General features: G+C 35.1%; 1 protein-coding gene across 1 annotated transcript; it reads right to left on the bottom strand.

Moving 5' to 3' along the window:
• Positions 1-420: 420 nt before the first annotated feature.
• LOC131153032 (acyl carrier protein 1, chloroplastic-like) lies at positions 421-9,869 on the bottom strand. Its single transcript, XM_058105050.1, has 4 exons — positions 9,610-9,869; positions 6,130-6,237; positions 1,661-1,783; positions 421-919 (listed from the first exon to the last, which is right to left on the bottom strand). Exons 1-4 carry the CDS (start codon positions 9,673-9,675, stop codon positions 791-793), a joined length of 426 nt encoding a protein of 141 aa, XP_057961033.1. The 5' UTR covers positions 9,676-9,869; the 3' UTR covers positions 421-790.
• Positions 9,870-25,238: the final 15,369 nt, after the last annotated feature.

The following is a 25,238-nucleotide window of genomic DNA, read 5'->3' as shown; positions in this document are numbered from 1 at the left end:
AATCATTCAAAGATTACCTGGACGTGTCTTTTCATTTTTTCCCTCTAGTTGATAGATTGTGGAAAGCAAATCCCCGCAAAGGGAAAGACTTTTATGTAGTTTATCATCCTTAATATAGTTACCACCAACAATTTGTTGCAAGTTCATACATGGCTTTATCCTTAGTTGTACGTGTTGTGTTATGGTAGTAATGAGGGTCGTACTCACTTATTCTTACGTAGCTTGGTATAAACTATTTGATTTGCTAGGAGAGTGTTGGATATGCCCATATTCTTAAAAAATTTCATGATTTAAAAACTAAGGATGGGTGGGCTACCAATAACCTGTCCAATTCTATATTCCAACTGTTCCCAACATTAGCCATAGTGATCCTAGCCAATTCTATCCTGCTTGCAAAACAAACACACATGGAGTGAAATCTTAATAAACGATCCTTCTTATGTCTATTGATTTGTAAGTCGTAACCCACTAAATACACATGTAATTAATTACAGGACTTAATGGTGCTAAGTGGAACAAAAAAGGATCCCAGTACAATTTTTTAAATTGCAAATGCTTAACATCACAAACCATTTCGTGATCTAATTATTCTCCAGCTACCATGCGAGAGCCTAACCAAATTGGTATCATGCAGACTTGAGCTCTCTCAAACATGAAGAAAATGGATAACTTACCAAAGCTTAACGATGAGAAGAGAAAATAAGTTTAAAACAAGATTTCTGGAAACTCCATCTAATGTCAAAATTGGCAAAACCTTCCGGTCTCCAGTAGTTATTTTGATTTGCTTTTTCTAAGCACTCTTTTTCTCAATGAGCTTCTCAATGAGATCTGCGGCATCTTGAACAGTTGCGATGCTCTGGGCACTCTCCTCTTCCACACTGATACTGAATTCCTCCTCCAGTCCCATCACGATCTCAACCTTAAGGAGCATCATAACATAGAAACATGTCACTCAATATATAACAGCAGCAACAAACCAAGCATGTGACGAAAAAAAAAAAAAAAAAAGGGCCAGGTGAGGAGGTAAAAGGCAAGAGAAAATATACACAAAAAAGAAAAGTTATGAGATTTGCCTTGCTGAGATCCACATGTAACTAGCATACTACAGCATATACAATCCAAGAGCTTCCTTGTTTTCTTTGATTTTCATTTTTAAGTAAAACAAGAATTTTAAATACACATATACACATACATACACATGAATAGTAATCTTGCTCGCTCTCACATCAGCTACCACAGTGCATTGCACATGCCCTTTGTCAGGAGACCCTACATTTGCTTCTCTAAAGTCAATTAAGACCACATTACAACAGAGCTCTTTTTATCCATAAACTTTGCCATCAAGGCACTGCCCGCCAATCCCCAAGGGATAAAGGCGTAAACAATGAGATTTGAAGATGCCAGAAGCATATCCCAGTTCTTCTACAGGTTATGCTAACCATTTAGAAAATAAAACATACTAATTTTAAGTCATGAAACATCACTTTCTGTTCACAAATCAGGAAAACCAGACAAACAATTAAAATGGTTTTGACACACTTATGGCAAAATGAGGAAAAAAAAAACTGATGCATCCCTATGGAGAGCTAAAAATGGTACCATTGCTGTAAGTACAAAATTAGAAGATATAAATGCAAATGATTAGTGAAAATTTGTGTACCGTATCAAGTGAATCAGCACCAAGAGATGCAAATTTTGATTCACCAGTAACTGGCGAGTCATCTGGTAGAGCCAGTTGTTTCCGAACTATTGCGCACACCTTGTCCACTGTCTCTGGTTTGGCCTGCTCAGAAGCATCTATGGTTATGTCACTACTTGATCAAAGGAATATAACACCCAAAAATGGTTTTAGAAAATACAACCATACAAGACGCACAGAAGTTTGAAAAGACAAGGATTGGCAAGTTACATGACTACCCAATACATTTGCACTGAAAAAAAAAATCTTCAAAAAAAATATATAACTACCTTATATGTGCAAGGATCTAAAAACATGATGATAGAGAAGGTTACATTTGTATATCAATCGCTTATATAAGACTAAGTTATAGGGAGTTGTTTATGCCGGTATATACTACTATACTCTTTGAGACAACAATTTATAGCAAGGAGAATACAAACACAGATATAGCACCCCATATCCTAGTCGTCTCTATCAAAAACTGTTGATCAGAGTATCAATCAATTACTGAGACTCCAGAGAATTGCACATGATTATGCCTTCAATCCAACAAACAATATCAGCAACATTAAACTTCTAATAGGCGTATAATTTTGTATTATTAGACTATAGCTTGGTCCACAAAAACTGAATCTGGGAATGGCTTAACAATTAATATCACAGCCCAAAACTTCCAATAGATCTCATTAGTTAGACAGACATCTTAAGTTGGGTATGGATTAATAATATGTATCAGGCTAAAAAAAAATCTATTCTAATGTGCAGTCCAAATGCAAGTAAAGAGGCAAGCAGGAAAAATAACAACTGATACAAGACAAATAAGGGCATATGGACCAAAAACCTCAACAACAGGCAAAAAGTGGAATTAGCCAACATCCCACCCCCACCCCTGCCTCTTCTTCTCATGTTCAAGGGGCCAACACCATTACATGTCGAGAGAAACAAATGTTTTAAAAAATTTAGACTACTGCCTGACTAGGATAGGCGATAGGCGATAGCTGACCTAGTGGTCACTGATGAGCTAGTATTACACAAATGTATATTTATGTATTATATATTGCAGGAAACAAATTTAATATATTTTTAAATATTAATTATAAGTTTAATCAATATTGAAATTTAATTACCTATTCGAATCAATATTTAATATCATGCTTATGTCAAATGAATATCAGCATGATATTATTACAATGTTGTGGGGTGTGCGCATGCATGCATGTGTGCATAGACACAATTACCACACCTACATGAACAGATACATGAAATTTATAAAAATAATGCCTTTACTGACAATTACAAACATAAATTCCAAGAAAATATGTACCCCATGAAATTTAAATAAAAAAAAAAGTAATATGGAACATAAATACATTTTTTAAGAAGACTGAATAAAAAATTTTCTTATTTAATCAATACTTTTGTTGTAAATAACTAATTATAAAGGTATAAATGAATTCTTTATTTATGGTCAAATCTACTATATCAAATGATTAGGGCCCTGTTTGGTATCATTGCAATTTTCTGCTTTCTATTTCTGTTTCTCCAGTGAAGAAACAGATTATAAAAATATGTTTGTTTATGTTGACCGTTTACTGTTTCTGTTGCCAGTTTTCAGCTGTATGCCAAAAAAACTAAAAACCGGATTTTATTGTTTCAGTTGTTTTGGCAACCTATTGCAAAAACTTTTAATATTAAGAAATAGTTTTTTTGGATTAAATTATTCATTTTATACACTTTTAAATTAAAATCAAAATTAAATGATCATAAGAATTTAAATATAATTAAAATAAAAATATAAATAAATTTTAAAAAATAAAAATAAAACCAATTACAAAATATTTTTACTATTTTTCAATTGTCATGTCCAATACAATTTTTATTGTAAAGTAAATTTTGAAAGTAGAATAATTCAGTAAAATAATTATATTAAATTTTATTGTTATTATAGTAATTCTTTTAATGTGTATTAATTGTATTTTATTATTGTAATCATATTTTTATAATATTATTTGATTTAAAGATGAAAATGATTTTTTAATTAAGTTTTTAATTTGTATTAGTATTATAAATGTAAACCAAAGCTGGTTTCTAGTTTTTAACTTCTGTTTCTGGTTTTTGGTTTTTGTTTCTAGTTTTTGTTTCTTTAATTTTTGACAGCGATACCAAATGACCGCATAACTTTTGTTTGAAAGGATATCAAACTGGTTTTGCGTAAACTGCTATTTTCTTTCTAGTTTTTGTTTCTTTAATTTTTGACAGCGATACCAAATGACCGCATAACTTTTGTTTGAAAGGACATCAAACTTTTGCGTAAACTGCTATTTGATTTTCTTTCTATTATTGGAAATCAGCAGGCTTCTATAAAAATATCATTTGTTTGCACATATCACATGTAGTATGCTGGGGGTGGGTCAGGAAGTTGCCCAAATAATGGGTAGCTGTCATTAAAACCAAGCCAAATACTTTATGAAATGGGTGGAGTAACAGAAAATGCCTTCCTTTCCTTTGGGCAATGTTCAAACCTTCCAAAAAGCATATTTGGGAAACAATTTCCATTTTTTCCTGCTAAGCAAGAGAACAATTTCCTTCGAGATGCCCTATTCAACCTGACCCAACCCACTGGGTAAGTCCAGGTTTGACAGAGTCATCCTGTGTTGCCAGGTTGACTCCAATTTAATGAAAATCCGAGTCAACAAACTGATCCAAACCCCTAAGTCACTGGCCTTGTTGAACTTAATCCAACTGCCCTTATAGCCATCAACATTATTCATACTGCATGTAGACCTAAACCCATGCCTCTGCACATTTAGAACCAATCATCTGCGCAACATTTAATAAATCTACTAACTCATTTAATGAAAGGTGCATTTAGGAGTATACTTTTCAGTTCTCATGCCACTTCTAACTTTTTTTCAGAAGAAAATAAGCATATTATTACAAAGCACATGTCTGAATCTTAAAGTGTGAAAACATATTTCCAAAAGATGTTCAGTGTTGTTAAAAGAGCACCTAAGGCATGCCTAGGCAGTAACATGTAGAGGTGAGCATAATTCAGTTAAAACCAAATTAACTGAGTAAATTTAGTCGGTTCAGTCGGTTTTCATTTTTTTCTAATTTCGGTTTTCGGTTTTCAGTACGATTTTTGGTTTCGGTTAATTCGGTTAACCGAATAGGATAAATTAATAATAAATAATTATACATTATATATTAAAATATTTTATATATTATATATACTAAAAATTTATTTATTTTTTATATATTATATATATTAAAATTTTATATATATTATTTCTATTACATATATATATATTAAAAATCTATAATTTATATATATTAAAATATTAAATCAGTTAACGGATTTAACCGAAATTCGGTTCAGTCTATTTTGAGTTTGGTTAAATATGGAATTTTGGTTCGTTCAGTTATTGAGATTTTTAAATTGAATTTTTTTGGCTAATTCAGTTAATTAACCAAATTAATTGAACCAACTAAATGCTCACCCTTAGTAACATGTGAAGCCCCTGTTGCTTCCAAGGCCCAGTGCAAGCTGCATTGACATATAGGCACTAAAGGCACAAGAGGCTTGTGCCTAGACTGGGAGCTTTAGGCAGAGGGGAAAAAAAAAACCATGCCTTTGTTGATCTTTTTCCCCCTTTACCTCACATGTTTGTTTTCCTAGGGAAGTCTCCTTTTTTTCCCTGGATATTTAAAAAGAAAGCAAGAAAGAAATAACATTATGCAATATATAATAAAAGGCACATTAGTCTTCTGTGTCTTTCATTTCATAATAAAGTCTTCTGTCTGTTTTGAGCACTCAAAAATTACTAATGTGAAATCTTTTTTCTAGCATAATTTTCATATCTATTTAATGAACATTACTGTAGTACCATACATTTTATTTCAAAGATATGCCCTAAATTCAGTCACGAGTGAACCTATACTTTTTGCCTTGCAACTTGGATGCAGGATCCCTTGGTGCTTTAGTGCATCTACTGCTTTTAGAAACAGTTTTTTTCAACCATATTTTATCCTTTCTTTGAAATGGAAGGCAACCAAAATAAACCATAACAAGTCAAATTATGGAAACATAAACAAAAACAAACCAACACAATCCCAAATACACAATATCAATGATCCATCTTGAACAATTTCATACCCTTCACATAGATGCAAATAATAATAGTGAAATGTTTGACCGTATAGTACGTCATTAAGTAAATATCAAACTGCAATATACAGATAATTTATCACCATGTATTACTGCAAACATAAATGAAAAAAGTCTGTTTTAACTTCCAATTTACATAACTATCTGAACAATATCCATATCAACAATTGTTCTGTCAAAATAGCATTTTTTTTTTCAAATATATATATTTTTAAAAATCAAACAAACAATTACAGGTTATGCAATATAATCTAATACATTTCAAAATTGAGAAACATACAGCACAAGAAACCCGAAAGCGAGACACAAGTGGGCGCATCCTAAATGACATGCCTCTTCCTTGATTAGAAAATGAAACTGACTTCGAACCAGATACTGTGGTGCTTGCCTGGTCAAGATGTTGAAGCATGAGAACTTGAGTAAGTAATTGACACAAAAACACAACACAAGCATAAAAAATGGACAAGTTTGCAAGCTACACACAGCATTATATCCATATTCAATACCGCAAACAATCATTGCATGCATAAAATCATATACTAATTGGGATAAATCATTTCATGCATCAAATATGGGGGAAAATCATTTCAAGCACAACATCGTATATTTATAGGGGCAATCAATGATTCTTTCAACAAGCTCACGCATTAACAAAATAGGAGGGCAAAATATTTATAAACACTTAATTATGAGAAAAACTAGTTGTAGTGATTCTCTTTAGAGCCTGATTCACTTTGAAAGAGGATTATCCCATAGTAAATATGGACATTTGTAGGAGGGGTGGAAGTTAGTATAGGATTTTAAAGGTAATCATGATAACTAACTATACTAAATATGGATATCAGTCAAGAAAACTCTTGCAAATATGCTTGTCATACTTCTTTTTTTTTTTTCCCCTTAAGAGTAAGATAAAATATTGATAATAGAAAGGGAGTTCATTTTTGGGAGTATTTGCAGATAGGTGAGTCTTTCTCCCTTTTTAATACTGTCTAATCTTCAAAACACACTTCGGTTGTTGTTTTGGTTTTTGTCCGTCTTTGCTTTTCTTTTTTGTTCTTTTAACTTTCCTTGACATAGGAAGAAAAGTGATTTTAATTCTTTTTCAACTAAACTGGATCTTTCACTTTGTTAGGAAGTTGAATATGAAAGAGAATGTCTTAAAAGGCTCAATTGAGGCTGCTTTGAGTTTCAACCGTGGCTCGCCTTGAGGAATGCCCAAGACATCTTGAGACTCAATCTAAAAAACCAAATTCCAGAAATGTTAACACAGTATGTCTAGTGGTTTATGGATTCACACAAAAGGCACGCCTTTTGTGCCTTTTTAGTTGAGGCTTGCGCATTTTGGGTGTGTGATTCTCAAGTTCAATTTAGCACAAAAATTTTAACATGTCCTATAAAAGGAATGTCACAATATGAGTTGACTTGTAAAACTCTTGAACCTCAATCTTTCCAAAATAATTGAGAGTAGCTCTTGCCATGATATACGTGTAATGAATTTAAGTTAGCAATTTTGAATGGCCAACAAATAGTTTACAAATTACAAATAATTTTTTTAACACTTTGTTTGTGATTTTAATTTTTATTTTTTATTCCTAAATATATGTAATTTCATGTAAAAGTTTTTATCTGGCGGAGAAAGATTCATATAGCTGACCCCACATGGTAGGACTTAAGGTTTATTGTTGTTGTTGTTTTATTTTTATCTAAAAATAAATTTTTCTCATAAGGCTTGCGCCACAACACCTTAAGGCTTAGGCCTCACCTCTTAAGGGTTAAAACTCCTCACCTTAACACACTAAAAGAGATTATTGAGCTTATTGTTTTCTTGTTCAATGTTCTAGATTCTTTCTATTTTCTTATGGCACATGATAGAAAGATATTAAATTTTGGATTCTTCAAGAAATTATTCCTATAGATATTTCTCTACTCTTTTTCTTTCTTTCTTTTTTCTTGGAGACAACAGGATTTCATCAAGTGAATAAACCTTACCCATAGGTAAAGGGAGATCTTTCTCTACTCATTTGATTCAAAATCCCAATTTTGATCCTTTGAATTTGAATTCTTTCATGTGAATTTTCAACTTTGATTTCCTTTTTGATTAACTCCTTTTTTTGACATTTTCTTCTCCCATTCTTAAATATTTTCCATACTCTTAATTATTAATAAACTATATACATCTCACATTAACAATAGAATGTCATGTGGCACAGATCAACAATTCATGGGTTTCTAGAAATTTAACAATACGCTAGTTCAACAAATGGGTAGCATATTGCTCTTATGTATTTTAAGATGTCATTTCGTGAATGTTAAATTGCATCAATACGTTAAAATTGTATTTTTTGACTGCAGTGGGGAAAAAGAATAAAACAAAAATAACCAATGTGTACCAAATTGCAAAGCAAATCATAGGCTAGGATCCTAGTCATCTATAGTTCAATATCAAAACAGAATTATGCATCTTTCATAAACATCAAAAAACAAACCACAAAAAAATGAATTTCTATTACTACCTCTTGAACATTAAAAGTTGATTTTTTTTCCAAAATATCCATAGCATAAATTTTAAAAAAAACTAAGAAATAATTTATGTTGATCAGCTTTTTTGGAGATCAAATATGGTGAATAGGTGGCCTCTACGGTGCAGAACAAGGATTATAAAAAATTAAGGGTCTTTTCAATTGTGGAAAATAATTTTCATTATCCATTTTTAGTATTCCATGGAATTATAAAAAGGTTAGCTAATTTTTTAATTGTACAAAATTTGTATAAAAATGAAAAATAATAAAAAATTTTGGCACCATTCGCATGTAGAAAAAGTTTTATTTTTCATTTCTAATTTTAAAAAAGAATTAAATGACTTTGTGTTCCATTTTTCTAAATTAATATAAGAAAATTGGAAAACATCATTTTGTTGGTTCTAAATTTTTAATTTCTTACCTACATTTGAGAGCATGGAATTCGGATTTTCATTTGGATTTGTGCGGATTAGATAAAATATAACATAAAATTGCATTGAGTTTCTTCCAAATCCAAACTCCAAATTCCATAATCATATAATTGTGGAATATTGAAAAACAGCTTGCATTTCTTGTAATTATTTGAATGCTAGAATAAAAATGAACATTTTTTCGCATAAACAAAAATCCCTTTATTTTCTACTTTTCTAATACGAATTTGGAAAACTAAAAACAATCTGAAATTTTTATATATATTTGAAAAAACTAAAAATGGAAAAATGAAAAATGTTTCCACAATTAAATGGGCCCCAAACACTCCTGCATGTACAAAACAAATGCCAATTTTTTTTAAAAAAAAATAAAGAATTAAAAAAAATGAATTTCAATCGACGAAAACCTCTTCTTCTTTTTTTTGGGAAGATTAAACAGTGTACAGGTATTCAGGTAATCTCGCCTAAAAGTTTAAAACCATCACTATTCACTAATAACAGAAGGGTCATCTTGAATGGAATAGGACATTTTCAAAATACCATCAGAAATAAAAGCAGTAGGTATAAACCATCGGTACAAATCGAGAATAAAACATCAACACTAAATCAGGAAAACCTACAAAAATGCTACAAAATAAATCACTAACACCAACATCATATTGTTCGTATATTTCATATCAGTAACGAAAACATCAACACACATTATACGCTCAAGAGCCTCTGTAAAAGCCAAATAAACAAAGAGATAGCATTAATCGGAATCAGAATTCGAGGTCAGATGCAGAGAGAGAGAGAGAGATAGAGAAAGACCAAGCTCTGATGCGAAGGGCGAGGACGGGAGTGCATTGAGATCGACGAAGCTGAAAAACTCGCCATTGCAGAGAGAGAGAGAGAGAGAGAGAGAGAGAGATCACGAGGCGAATGCACGAGCCGGCTTGGAAGATTACGTTTCAATATTTATAGTGGTGAGTTTGTGATATTGACAAGTAGCGATTATTAAAATCCAAGGCAAGGGCCAAGGCGAACGATGTTTGGCTGTTCGTTTGGCTTTTGTTCTTTTGGTTTAACCTATTTGATAATTTGTTAAAAAATAAATTTATGCATACAACTAAAATTAAATTCAGAAAGGAATGAGATAATAGAAAATTCAAAGAATATAATGAAATCAAGTGATTATATTCTATTTATATGTATCAAACATTAAGTTATAGTGTCTTAAAATTTTAGTTACTTTGTTTAGTAGAAGAATATTTTTCCTCAAAGTTGTGAATTGGAGGTCTTTTAAAATAAGTTTATGTATTTTCTCTTTTATTTTCTACAATGGTTTAGGAGGAGTTCTTAACTTTACTAGTACGAGAATGCAATATTCTCAAACAAATAAGCAGACGCATCCTATCGCATCCTATTGTGTTCTCCTTCAAATTAATTTTTTCCCTAAAAATAATCATATATGATTGATCAACAAAAGCATGGATTCTCCTAAGTTTTCTATTAATGAACATGTGGATATGATCCTAGTCTAATTCTTAAAAATCGTTCATGACAACTGATATATTCCAAATATATCAAAGGCATGTGCTTAGCATTAATGAGGGAAATCACCTACAAAGTTAATCACTCGACCAGAGCCATTGATGTCAGTCATATATTGACTAGAATGATCCATGTCTACGCTATAATGATCAAAGTGATCTACGTCAAGCACTATAAATGACAGATCTACCAAAGTCAAACCTAACCAGTATAAAAGGGGTACTATGGAGAAGTTAAGGTATCTCATTTTAACCAAGTTTTATTGTTGCTTACAACCTCTCTTAAAGCACTCCCTTACTTAGGCATTGAAGAGATTCCCCAGAGTACACTCTGGGTCCTCCAAGTCGTGTTTGTTTTCATCATTTTCAGGTGATCGAGATCGGAAAGCTTGTCGGAGGTCAGATCGACATTTTTGGCAGCAACAGTTGGCGTCGTCTGTGGAACGCTTTTGAGAGGTTTTAAATTTTCGATCCTCGATCCCTGCATCATAACAAAAACCACCAATTCCAGGTCCGACCCTCCTGCGGGTGATCAATCACCCTAGTCTGTTCATTTTGCACCCGAAGACCGTTCAGGAGTGACAAGGGAGGAATTCCTTATCTTCCAAAGGAGAATGGAAGCCTCCCAGAAGAAGATGGAGGACATGTTCAATGTGCTCTTATAGCAAATAAGTCATGGAGAACTTGTGGGGCAAGTAGCAGGTTGATCTTGACTCACAAGAGAAAGTGGAAAACCCGAAGGAGAGTAATGGAAAAACCAACCCCACAAAGAAGGTGGATGACGCAAGCAGCATAGGAGTCCATGAAGAACGATCGAACAAATTGAAGGAGAGGATCAAGAAGATTGAGCAAATAGAAAAGATGATGAAGGAGGCTCATTCCAACTCGTGTTGCAAGGAGACCTCATTGAAGTCTTCAAATACATCATTTATCAAAGAAGTGATGGAGGTCCCATTACCAAGTAAGTTCAAAATTCCTACTTAGAAAGGTATGAAGGCTCGACCGACCCGGTTGATCACCTGGATACCTTTAAGGTGTTAATGCAACTACAAGGGGCACCATATGCTATCATGTGTTGTGCATTTGCTGCCACCTTTAAAGAGAATGTCAGGGCATGGTACCGAACTCTAAAACCAAGATCCATCAAATTCTTCTCTAAGATGGAACAACAATTTTCCGGACACTTCATCAACGGCCGCAAGATGGCAAAGATCGCAACTCATCTGTCGAACCTAGTCCAAGGAGAAAGGGAAACGTTGAAAAATTCATACATCGCTTTGTTGCTTCTACCTTAGAATTTCGCAACTTGGATCATGGGATAGTATTGGCAGCCCTAACCACGACCCTCCAACCTGAGGACTTTTTCTACTCTCTGGGGAAAAGACCTCCAGGCGACATGGGGGAACTAATGGTACAAGCACAGAAGTATATCAATCTAGAATAAGTAATGGACACAAGGAGAGACCGAGTTGATTTGAAAAGAAAGAGCTCGAGTGATACGGGGGAGGCCTCCAAACTAGGGAAGAAGCAAGAGAGTAGCAAGTGGCAAAGCAGCCCTATGGGGTTAGGACATACAAGTAAGTTTTAGTCCTATACTCTCGTAAACGTCTCGCGAACCAATGCCCTTAGGGCCTCTGACCCAACCTAGCATGCCCAGAAAGGATATTGTTTCATAAAATTGCACCTCTGTTAGTCATATCTTCGAACATTTTGTGTGCCTCTATTAAATTATCAAACTTTGCGTACATATCTATAAGTGCGTTCTCTGTCACGCTACCCAATCTCAGCACAAAAGATGAGCACAGTTCATTAGGTAAAAAAAAAATCGACCCAATTGACGAGCAACGCTAGTGAACCCAAAAGACTGCCCAAAAAATGAGTACAGCTCATTAGGCAAAATCGGCCCAACTTATGAGCAACGCTCGTGAGGCCAGAAAATGCCCAACAAATTAGCATAGCTCATTACGAAAATCGGCCCAACTGATGAGCAACGTTCGTGAGGCCAGAAGACTGCCAGAAAAATGAGCACAGCTCATTAGGAAAAATCGGCCCAACTGACGAGCAATGCTCGTGAGGCCAGAAGACTGCCCAACAAATGAGCATAACTCATTAGGAAAAATCGACCCAACTGACAAGCAACGGTGAGACCAAAAGACTACCCAAAAAAATGAGCACAACTCATCCGAAAAAATCGGTCCAATTGACGAGCAACACTCGTGAGGCCAAAAGAGCTATTTGACAAGAATTCCCCACGAAGGACAGTTCGGCAAGAATGCCCCACTAAGAATAGCTAGGTAAAAATTCAACCAGAAGAGCAACTCCACAGCTCGGAAAAGAATGCCCATATAGAGCAACTTGGAAAAAATGCCCATGAAGAGAGGCTCGGTAAGAATTCCCATTTAGAGCAGCTCGATAAGAATGCCCATATAGAGCAGTTCGGCAAGAATGCCAATGTAGAGCAGCTTGGCAAGAATACCCATGAAGAGCAACTCGCAAGAATGCCCATGTAGAGCAACTCAGGAAAAATGTCCATGAAGAGCGGCTCGACAAGAATGCGCATGAAGAGCAGCTTGGCAAGAATGTTCATGTATAGTAGTTCGGCAAGAATGCCCATGTAGAGTAGCTCGGCAAGAATGCCCATGTAGAGCAACTCGGCAAGAATGCCCACGAAGAGCAAATCAGTAAGAATGCCCACGAAGAGCATCTCGGTAAGAATGCCCATGAAGAGCAACTCAGCAAGAATGCCCACGAAGAGCAGCTCAGCAACTCGGCAAGAATTCCAAATAAAAAGCAGTTTGATAGCCCGGTAAGAATGCCCATGAAGAGCAGCTCAGCAGCTCGGCAAGAATGTCCATGAAGAACGACTCAACAAGAATGTGCATGAAGAGCAACTCGACAAGAATGCCAATATAGAGCAGCTCGGCAAGAATGTCCATGTAGAGCAACTCGACAAGAATGCCCATGTAGAGCAACTCGGCAAGAATGCCAATGTAGAGCAGCTCGGCAAGAATGCCCATGAAGAGCAGCTTCACAAGAATGCCCACGAAGAGAAGCTCCACAAAAATGTCCACGAAGAGCAGCTCGGCAAGAATGCCCATGAAAAGCAGCTCGGGAGCTTGGCAAAAATCACCATGAAGAGCAGCCCGGCAGCTCGGTAAGAATGCCCATGAAGAGCAGCTTGGAAACTCAGCAAGAATTTCAAATGAAAAGCAACTCGACAGCTCGGTAAGAATCGCCATGAAGAGCAGCTCGGCTGTAACGACCTAAAATTCCATACCACTTTTTTTCCAAATAATATATAAAATATATTGATAATCATTTTACTCTGATACCCCTAAAATCACCTACACAGCAGAAAGCATAAAGTCATACATCCATAATTACAATCATCCCAGCACCTTCTACCCAACACTCATGAATGCTACTCAAAAATACAATCCCTTGATAACACTTACCCTTCAGACAGGGTAGTGTAGACGACCTATCTACCTGCAAGCCTGATCCGCTCGTTTAGTTGGATCACTTGAAAAATGTTAATTTACTAGGATGAGACAACGCTCAGTAAGAATAAATATGCTATTAATAGTGTGTTGCAATTGAGTCTACATAAATAATTTACTGATAAATAACTAAACTGAGATATCATGAAAATATTGTGCAACTCACACCTACATGGCTTAAAATACAATTGTATTATCTGAGTTTTCTATTTATCCATACTGATAATAATATAGTATATATGATGTTCTTCTGTAAATATGTATATATATAAATAACTGAGAAATATCCTTGGGAATATATATGTCATGATTTAACCCCTCATGACAGGGTTGTGCAGCCTGTAGGCTGGACCTAACTCTAGTTGGCCTACCAGGATAAAGTCACCTGAATACTCTACTTGTAACAACCCGAACAATAATGAGATTTAAATAATAAAGAGGAAGCAAAATGGTAACAGAAACAGAAGGAGGAAGTCGACTTCGTTGATGACAATGCATTTTGGAAATAATAACCAAGGGGAAAATATCAGGGCCTCATCGACGAACACAGGGGATTCATCAACGAGGGTATAAGAGGACATCGTCGACGAAGACAGGATTCGTCAACGAGGAAATACCGAGAGAGGTTTTGAGCAGTCTAAATTTCGTTGACGAGAAGTTGCTTTCGTCGATGAAATTATTGAAGGACTCATCGACGAGAAGACGTGGCTCATCGACGAATCCAGTCCGATAAATATCAAAAATCCGAATTTTAACTTCAGAATTAAGAAACCTCTCACTCTCTCTCTCTCTCCTTACGACTTCTCTCTCTTCACTCTTCGATTTCGGGCCGAATTTTTGCCGGTTCGACGATTTGAAGCCACCACGACGCTCCTGGGGAAGTTCTCTCCAAATCTGCGGGAGCGGATCATCGGTGAAAACAAGTTGGAAATCATCCCTGAATTGAGGTAAGGTTTTTTAAGTCAAATTCGATCTTACGGTAGTTATAGGAAATGATATACACGTGAAAATACTGAAGTTTAGTACTGAGAGTTTTCATTTTCAGGGTAATGATTAGGAAATCCTACGGGTGTGAGACCAGAGTTTATAGGGGCTTTTCTCAGGAGTCAGGTAAGGGAATAAACTAAAGTAGTTATTTTCCATTCAAATTATTATTACGTATGAGTAAATTTACTTTCAAAAAAGCATGTATTATATCTATATATTACGAAGGAAATAGTACATCTGGGAAAAATACTGCTAATATGTTGAAATGAATATGTATGTATGAGATGTCAAAAACTATGATTTTAGAATACAATGTATGGTTTTATACAGCAAATGTGTGGCATGAATATTATTTTACGTGGAAAATATCAGGATATGACAATGATATGAATGAAATATGTTTTGAGAAAATATGAAAGAATACAGTACATTATGATGTTGAAAATACATGATAAATTGATTATTTTCAAAATGATATACATACATGAAATGATTTCGGCCCGAGGCCGTATTTATGTATGATTTTGGCGCGAGGTCGTATGTATGATTTTGGCACGAGGTCGTATTTATGAAAAGATCAGCACGAGACCGTATTTATGAAATGTTTGGCGCGAGGCCATATTTATGAAATTATGAAAGATGCTATATTATCATGTATTGTATGCTATCAGAACCCAGATTTTAGTTTAGTTTAGTTCAGGAACTCGGTACCGTAGCTTATAGATCAGATATCTATGATCAGATTGGTGCTAACCACCCCACGAGGGGGTGGGAGATGGATAGTCGATGTAGCTTTCAGTAGAGTGTGGACGTCCACCTGACAGTCCGGATCAGGGTGTGGCGGGCCCATCGTACTTACAGACATTTTTTTTTACTTGGCAGTGGTTGACTAGCCATTGTCGAGTCCCGCCTTCGAGTTGCACAACTCGTCATGGGAGGTAATACATGACATTAGTTAACTATTCATCTTGGGTATGTTTTCAGTATTACCAGTTATAACAGATGTTTTATGTACGATATGAATTATTAGAAAATATGAAAATATATGATTATTCAGTATGATATGACGAATGTTTACAGAAATATGAAATGTATTATATATGTATAATTCTCTTAAATGTTCATCTTGCCACACATCTGTATTTAGTTTATTTTCCCTTACTGAGAAGTGTCTCACCCTTGAACCTAATTAATTTTTCAGGAGACCCTAAGAAACCGGCGGGTCGTGGGCACCATTGAGCTTATTAAGTTACCCCACTGGGAGGGTAAGATTTTGTACTAGGATTATGATTATTTTTGTTGTATGATCCTAGGGTTATTTTGATGTTTTGGAGATTGTATATAAATACAGTATTCTGATGATGTAGTAAACTCTGGTATTATGATTTATGGTTGGATGATTGAGACTTTATACTTACTGCTGCTTAGGTTTCCGCTATGTTTGACAGGTGTCCCTGTTACCCACGGGTTCAGGTTGACTTTTCTATTTATTATATTTCATTTTCTATTAAGATTTTTTTGAAGTCGTTACACTACCAATCCTCAGTCCGGCCTTTACTGTAATCTCTCCAAAGGCACGATACTGGTATCTACCTTGTCGAACCGACCTCCTCAACCCAGAATACTGAGGAGACTGCAATCCCTCCATAGACACAGTTGACGAAATCCCTACACTATCTGAGATATGTGGTTGCACTCTGATCTGAAAATAGCAATGGTACCGTACTCTACTGACTGAATCTGTCTGAAATAATTCATCAGGGATCTAATACTGCATAATACTAATATGTATAATTATCTTATTGTTTCATCAAGATTCCAAAATAACCATAACACTATAAATCTGATCTGAAATGCTAAAATATCTGACTGAAATAAATATAATATCTGACTAAAATATCTGACTAAATAATCTCTAATATCTAACTAAATAGTTTGTAATGTCTGAGTGTTATGGTTTTGGAAATCATGGAATTCTGTAAATGCTGTAAAATATCTGTCTGTAAAATATCTATAAAATATATGTCTGTAAAATATATATCTATATATATATACTGTAATTTATAATTCTGTAAAATCTGGTACAGCATATTTTTGCGCAAAAAAATACTGTAAATCATAGTATTCTGAGAGACTACATAAATTTTAAACTGTCTTGATATTAACTTATGCCACACAACTAAATAAAAACTCCATGTACATATGTATTTTTTTATAATAAAGATAATTTATACCCCATAAAGCATATCCCAAAGACACGCATACATTACTGATAATATTTCTGAAATTTCTAGCATAGCATATTTCCCTTACTTAGTTTCATGAACTACGTCTATAAGGATCCCAAAATTATACTTGTGGCGCTCATCGGAACTCTGAATTCAATAACCCTAATTTAATCAAATCAACCCTAAATAAAATACTATTTTAACATTTCCTACACCCATAAATTCCAAATAAATAAAATAAAATACTATTTTAACATTTCCTATGCCCATAAATTCCAAATAAATAATTAAACTCCCAAAATAACCAATTTTCTTATTTCCCTAAATCCCACTCTCGCTTTGGAGTGGTGCCTAGGACCCTCAAATTGAAAATTTGCTTTGGTCAAAATGTCGACGATCAAGACTAGGACCCCGTGGTGGTGCCTGATCGTCAATTTAACTGAAGATTTAAAAAAAAAATGAAGAAAGGGAGAGAGGCTACCTTACCCCAGGAGTGGTGCCTACGTCGCTCCTACGACAAATCCATTATGGTAGGAATGTCAGAGGCAAAGATAGGAATCCAATGGTATCTTTCATTCTCCGATCGACCGAATATTGGAGAAGAAATTGAGTAGAGAGGGAAGGAGGAACGGAGAAGTGAGACGAAAGCAGGAGAGAGAGAGAGAGAGAGAGAGAGAGAGAGAGAGAGAGAGAGAGAGAGAGAGAAATGATGGAGATAGAGAGCTTTCTGGGAGGTTTGAGAATCCAATTTCAATTGGATTCAAGTGGCTTCTAAAAGAAGCTTTACTAACATATATATATATATATATATAACTTATTTTATATTAATCTTACACACACACACACATATATATATATATATATATATATATCTTTATTCCAAATTTTTTTCTTTCATACTATTCCTTTTATTTTTTTATTTAATTAATTAATTAATTATTAATAATTAATTTTTTCCCTAGTTACTACATCGGCAGCTCGGTAAAAATGCCCATGAACAGTAGTTTGGCAATAATAGGCTGCCCATGAATGAACACAACTCATTAGGTAAAATCGGCCCAACTGAAGCAAAAGCAGACAAAATTACTATAGAACCGGACCTCTGCCCAATAAATAAGTACAACTTATTAGGCAAAATCAGCCCAACTGACAAGCAACGATTGTGAGACTAGAAAACTACCCAACAAATGAGCATAGCTCATCAAGCAAAATCGGCCCAATTGACGAGCAACACTCGTGAGGCCAAAAGAGTTGTTTGGCAAGAATTCCCCATGAAGGGTAGTTTGGCAAGAATGCCCCATGAAGGGTAGTTCGGCAAGAATGCCCCACTAAGGGCAGCTCGGCAAAAATGCCACCAGAAGAGCAACTCGACAAGAATGTCCGTATAGACCAGCTCGGCAAGAATGCCCATGAAGAGCCACTCGGCAAGAATGCCACCGAATTCCCATGTAGAGCAACTTGGCAAGAATGCCCACGTAGAGCAGCTCGGTAAGAATGTCAATGTAGAGCAGTTCGGCAAGAATGCCCATATAGAGCAACTCGGCAAGAATTTGGAAAGAATGCTCATGCGGAGTAGCTTGGCAAGAATGCCCATATAGAGCAGCTCAGCAAGAATGCCAATGTAGAGCAACTCAACAAGAATGCCCATGAAAAACAGTTCGGTAAGAATGCTCACGAATATCCCGTATCACACTTCCATCCCCGTGTGATTAGACTCACTGCCAACATATAGCTACAGTATCGTGCTCACGATATCACATCACATATCCACAGGGTTCCAGAATCATGTATGGCAATTTACATAAAAATAGGGAAATCATAATTCATTTCTATAAATCTATATAAAACATATGTTGTTTATAATTCTGTCATTTTCTCTACACCTCTATTCTGATACTTTAGGCAATCAATGGTCACAACTGAAGCATATCAGGGCACTTACCTTACTCAATAAGCCCTTAGGTGAAAAAGTAATCTCGTACTCACATAGTTCAAACAATGGTTTACCAGCAAAAGCTCCCGAGAATAAGGAAATTTACCTGCCCATACAAGTAATTTCCCTCTACCCTAATACGTTATGCAGTCTATTGCTACATCTGATACCTACTAGGGCACTCACCTTTCTCAGCAAGCCCTTGGGCAAAGAGTTTGCCCCGCCCATATACATACATATCATACTAGCATGAATACTAATACTACAATAATACATTACTTTGTCTGTCATTTATTTTGTATTTCTCATCTGTTCATGTTCTCAACTTTGACATTTCGTAGCATATCACTTTACATGGCTCTTTCACATTTTACGTTATTCACATTTCATATTTCATTTCCATTCCATTTCCCTTTCATTTTGTTCTTTTCATTTCATTTCGTGCATCCGTACTATAGCTCCCTTTAGTTGTACATCAGTTAGTCCATATAGATATGCGCTAGTCTGCTACTACAACTCCTTTCAGTTGTCATCAGTTAGTCTACAGCTCCTTTCAGTTGTTCATCATTTACATGGTTACATTAACAATAACATGCAACATAACTCATATAACATTTTCATTCTCATTACATTCCTTATATAACATGTATCTCATACATATAACATAATTCAACACATAATTTCCATTTTACTCGTGTCACACAATTTAGCAATATATTTCAACCATTTTTTGTAAAATAAGGCAACCCACATTTATCATTTATATACTAAAAATATACCTTTCATTTCTTACACAATTATCCTGAAGAATATTTCACTTTCATCAGTCTATTTTCACATATACATATCTAATAAAATAGCCCTAGGCACGAAAATTATAATTTAAACGGTTGGCACTTTAAACTCATACGGAAACATATACATATATACATAACATAATCCATTTATCCATTTAATTTATAAAAACTTGGTTTAATATATATTTCCCCTCACCCATGTTCTTGAACTATGCTAACAGGAACCCCAAATGATGCCTATGGCTCTCACTCAAACCCTGAATCAAAAACCCTAGTTTAATCATATATACCCCAAATAATCTGTTATTTCTACATTTCCTTAACCTATAAACCTTAAATAAGCATTCAAAACCCCAAAGCTAAGAATCTTTACCCTTACCTCAACTTTGGAGCGTTTCCCGAAAAGCTCAGTTTAGAAATCTGTTCCGCTAGATGTGTAGAGAATCTTCCCTAAAACACCGTAGTAGTCTCTGTTTGTCAATTCAAGTTAAATTCGGGCCGGATTTGAAGAGAGAAGGGAGAGGAAATGTTTTAGAGAGAGAAAAAATGGAGAAAAATGGATTTCTTTGCGAGGAAGCAACTTTTGATCTTTTTATACATGATGTTGCCACGTGGCCTCGCCGACGAGTCACAGAAGGAACTTCGTCGACGAGAGGATGCGTTCATTGACGAAACTTAAAATTCAAAATTCACTCACTCGGGATCTCTTCGTTGACGAGGGACTGAACTTCGTCGACGATTTCTAAAAGAACACTCGTCGACGAGAGAATGCGTTCATTGACGAAACTTAAAATCCAAAATTCACTCACTCGGGATCTCTTCATTGATGAGGGACTGAACTTCATCGACGATTTCTAAAAGAACACTCGTCCCACTTTTAAGTCTTCCTTTTCCCCTTATTCTTTATTTATCTATTCCACTTATTAACTTCCTAATTATTTTAATCATTAAAATTTTCCAGGTCATTACAATACAACCCAACCAAAATAAAAAAATGTAATCGCTAGTGATTCAACAGCTCTGTCTATCACCTCCAAAAGTCTAATCCCTGCCCCATAGTAAGCTAGGCATGGTTTCCTGAAAGACCTGAAAAATGATTTGTATAATGGGATGAGACACTTTTCAGTAAGATGAATTATATTATTATTAGTGTGGGGATAACATGACTTCCTATGTGAATATAAAACTTCTATTATTTAGCTATATATGAAATGACATTTAAATTGTACTAATCAATAGTACTTGAAATACATAAGTTCTCAATCATAAGTTGTCGACTCAATATAGCCCATTTTATAGTAAATTTGCCCATATATGCATAAAAGACACAACCTGGACTGCTAAATTAGCGTTGTCACGCTATCACATACTCATACGACATGTTTCCCCCCATGACGAGTTGTGTGGCTCAAAGGCTGGACTCAACATATAGCCGGTCGACCATATCTGAGTCAAAAAAAGGTTGTAAGTACGATTGTGCCTACCCTAAAGGGTCACCCGGCACTGCATCGAATGGGCCCCCTAACACTTTCCTCAAGGTAGTACTATGCCTAGATCTCCAATCGACTATCCCGCATCACCCTTCCATCCCCGTGTGATTGCACTCACTGCCAACATATATCGTGCTCACAATATCACATCGCATATCCGCAGGGTTCTAGAATCATATATGGCAATTTACATAATAATATAGAAATCATAATTCATTACTATAAATCTGTATAAAACATATGTTGTTCATAATTTTGTCATTTTCTGGCTTGGTATAAAACCCGCATATCAAATCTCGGCTTATAGTCGTCACATCACATCTCAGCTTATAGCTATCACATCATATCTGAGCATATAGCCATCACATCATATCTCGGCATATAGCTGTCACATCACATATCGGCATATAGCCGTCACATCATATATTGGCATGTAGCTGTCATTTCTTATATCGGCTTATAGCCATCAAATCACAGTAGTTTACAAAGTTTGTTTATTTATGTCAGTTAAACCATACTCATGTCACACAATTTTACACCTGATAAATCATAAATAAAGTAAACTGTCTGAGAAAATATACAATTGCTGAAAACAAGGGTATAAGCATCTCCAGAATTTTATTTAACTCAAACTACATATTTTATTGAAAATATGAGATGTTCAAACCATTCATGTTAGTTTTTTCCAAAAATGTATAACAATCAAAACCACCATGTAATAACCCCAAAAAGGGATATAGAAGATTAGTGGAGTGATTCCAAAAAAAAAAATTTTATTAATTAATTAATTAAATTTTTTTAAAAAAAAATAAAATTTATTTTTATTTTTATTAATAAATATATTATTATTAATATTAATTAAATATTATTATTATTATTATTATTATTATTATTATTATGTATAAACATCTTCCTTCAGGATCATTCCTAGAGGAAGGAAAGAGAAAAAAAAAAAAAGATTTGCAGGAGGCTGCGCAGGAGCCCAGGTTCTCTCTCTCTCTCTCTCTCTCTCTCTCTCTCTCTCTCTCTCTCTCTCTCTCTCTCTCTCTCTCTCTCTCTCCTCTCATTCTCTCTCCCTCTCTCCTTAGTTACGTGGCGGATTCTGGCCCGATCGAGAATTAGAAGATATCGTTGAGCTCCATTCTCCGTTGCCGTCATTTCTACCGGAGCAGATCGATGGTAGGAGTGGCGTAGATGTATCTCTTGAGGTAAGTCAATTTCTCCTTTTTCTTTAATTTCTTACAAATTATAAGCCTGATTGACAAACAGACACCACCACGAGAATCTAGGGACGATTCTCTACAAGTCTAGCGAGATGAAATTCTCGTGGGGTCATTGTGGGCAAAATCCCAAATTTGGGGTACAAGAGTTATTAAGGGGCTTATTTTTAATTAATTATAATTAATTTAGAAATGATAAAATGTTGAGCATCTGGAATTGAAGTAGAATTTTCAAAATTTAGGACCCGAGTGAGTGCCACGAGTGTAATTTTGGGACCCGCAGGTAAAATTTAGAAAATTAAGTAGGGGTGTCAGATATTGGTTTAAATGTTAATTTGGAGTACATGGAGTCTAGGGAAGGCTAGATGGGTATTATTTTGGGGAAATGAATTAATTAATTTGGGAAAAATACAAATTGAAGGAGTTGAGTTTCGGGCGCCAAGGGCGTAGGATCTAGGTGTTAACAAGACTCTCAGTAAGTCAGGTAAGTGGAATAAATTATAACAGTATTTTTAGAATTACTGTTTGAATTAATATATGAAAATGAGCATATTGTATTTTGCTTGAAAATTATTAGGATAAAAATATCAAATAAATTGTGTGACATTTGAGTAATATTAATTTGTGATGCTTTGGAGTCTGAAATTAATATATTATGAATATTAGATGAAAACTGTGTGGCACATGACATGTGTTGAAAAATGTGAAATATAACGATAGGTATTTTCTGAGAAAATATTGAAATGAGAATGATTGATGCGATTAGTGAAAAATAATGAAATATGGTATTTATATGTGAGTGAAAATTATTTGCATGAGAAATGAGTTTGTACAAATTACTAGTATGAGTATTTTGTGAAAATGTGAAAATACGTGAAATATGACATATATTATTAAATGTGCACAGAAAATGATGAGAATATTTATATTGAACTGAATTGTAATATACTGGAATATGATTGATGAAATGCCAATACCGCATAATGATTGCGGGTATGTGGTAGTGAACCCTGATGGATGGTTATGATATTGAGCACGATGCCGTTGCTAGTGGTGTTAATGCAACCACACGGACTCTTGGAGCATGTGGCGTGTCAGTTGACTGAGCCATTTTGTAGGGTTGTTGGGCCCCCTGAGTCCGGATCAGGGTTATAGGCTGGTTAGTCGTACTACAGACGCAATATGTGATATGATACTTTGATCTAACCGGGTTGGCCAACCACCATTAGATCCAGCCTTCGGGCTACACAACCTTGACCATGGGGGGAAGCATGGCGTGGAAAGAAAGATCTTCAGGATGGCCATGAGTTACAGACGCGATGTTGGTATTTGATACCAATGATACTCATGAGCTAGAAAGTAAAATGAAAATGGTAAGTGAAAGAATGATAAAATTGGCTAAAATGAGAAATGAAAGAAAGAATGGAAATTGAGAAATAAAGAATGTTAAATATGAGAAATGAACCGTGTGAGTTAATAACATAAATAATTGAGGCGAAGTGAAACTCTCCGCCTGAGGGCTTACTGAGTAAGGTGAGTGCCCTGATAGGTATCAGATGTGGTCATACCTGGCTGCATAACGTGTTAGGGCAGAGGGAAGCTACCTTTATGGGCGGGTAATCTTCCATATTCTCAGGAACTTTGCAGGTAAAAATGTGTTGGAATGATTGATTTTGAGAAATGATTTTAAAGCATATAAAAGCTTGTGTTGTATATCTATATGACTATGAGAATATATTTAATAGTGTATTTTCTCAAGTGAAATGTGATTTTGAAAAGTAAAGCATATTATAACTGAACTCATATGATCACACACTGTAAATAATTTATTCCTTCTTACTGAGATGTGTCTCACCCAATTTATCTAAATTTTTCAGGGAACAGAGACCAACCGAGTTATAAAGCCGGAACCCTGATATATAGGGTGAGTTTGGACTAGGGAGGTGTGATTCCCTAGGGTTGTATCGTTTTTGGGTATGAGATAGTATTGTGTAAGTATGTATATTAGTACTCTGGATATTGTATTTTGAATGATATGAATATACCGTCTTCCATTGTTAAGTTTTATAAATAAAATAACTTTTTACCCAGTACCTAGTGCGGGTCGGGTCGTATGAAAGGTAGTAGGGTTGTTGACGTGGCCGATTTATGGATGTTGTCGATGACGTGTAATTTATTTATTATTGTTTATGAAAAAAAATTGTACGAAAATCGGGGCATCACACACCATTTCCATATCCCTGATTCATTTAGAAAATCATATATACCGTTTCTGTAAACATAAATTGCAATTTAACCGGTCCATAATTCAAAAACAACTGACATCATATAATCTCCTTACCTATTCCCAAAGAAAATGCATAAACCTTCAAAACCATGAAAATCTAATTGCAAGAATCTGCTGAGGATCGACGGCCTACGTGATAGGAGAAGGGAGAGAGAATCGGAGAGCACTAGCGGAGAGTTCCCGAGCTAGAGAGAGAGAAAGAACCAAAACCCTAATTTTTAGAAAGAAAGCAATTGTGAAATATGAAATAAAAAAACATAACTAAGCCTTTAAGTAAGCAAGCTCGCAGGCAAATCGTCACCAATTTTTCTGGGCTTGGAAAAACTGATGACGGTTTAGCCTTAAAACAGCTCTCAGTTGTTTACCTGCAGTAAAAATGTCGATGGTTTTTTTTATCCTCACAAAACCAACGACAGTTTGGTCCTGGCCAAACCCTTTTTTCCCCTCTTTCCTTTTCTTTCTCTT

The sequence above is a fragment of the Malania oleifera genome, chromosome 4 (genome assembly GCF_029873635.1).
Source record: "Malania oleifera isolate guangnan ecotype guangnan chromosome 4, ASM2987363v1, whole genome shotgun sequence".
NCBI lineage: Eukaryota > Viridiplantae > Streptophyta > Magnoliopsida > Santalales > Ximeniaceae > Malania > Malania oleifera.
This window is presented reverse-complemented; position numbering and strand designations above follow the sequence as displayed.

What these genes read in the sequence shown, in the direction of transcription:
- LOC131153032 (XM_058105050.1), bottom strand. Translation starts at nt 9,675, where the DNA reads ATGGCGAGTTTTTCAGCTTCGTCGATCTCAATGCACTCCCGTCCTCGC. An exon ending in GCTTTCGGGTTTCTTGTGCT is followed by an intron (nt 1,784 to 6,129) that starts GTATGTTTCTCA and finishes GCTTCTGAGCAG; the next exon opens with GCCAAACCAGAGACAGTGGA. An exon ending in GTGCTGATTCACTTGATACG is followed by an intron (nt 920 to 1,660) that starts GTACACAAATTT and finishes ATGCTCCTTAAG; the next exon opens with GTTGAGATCGTGATGGGACT.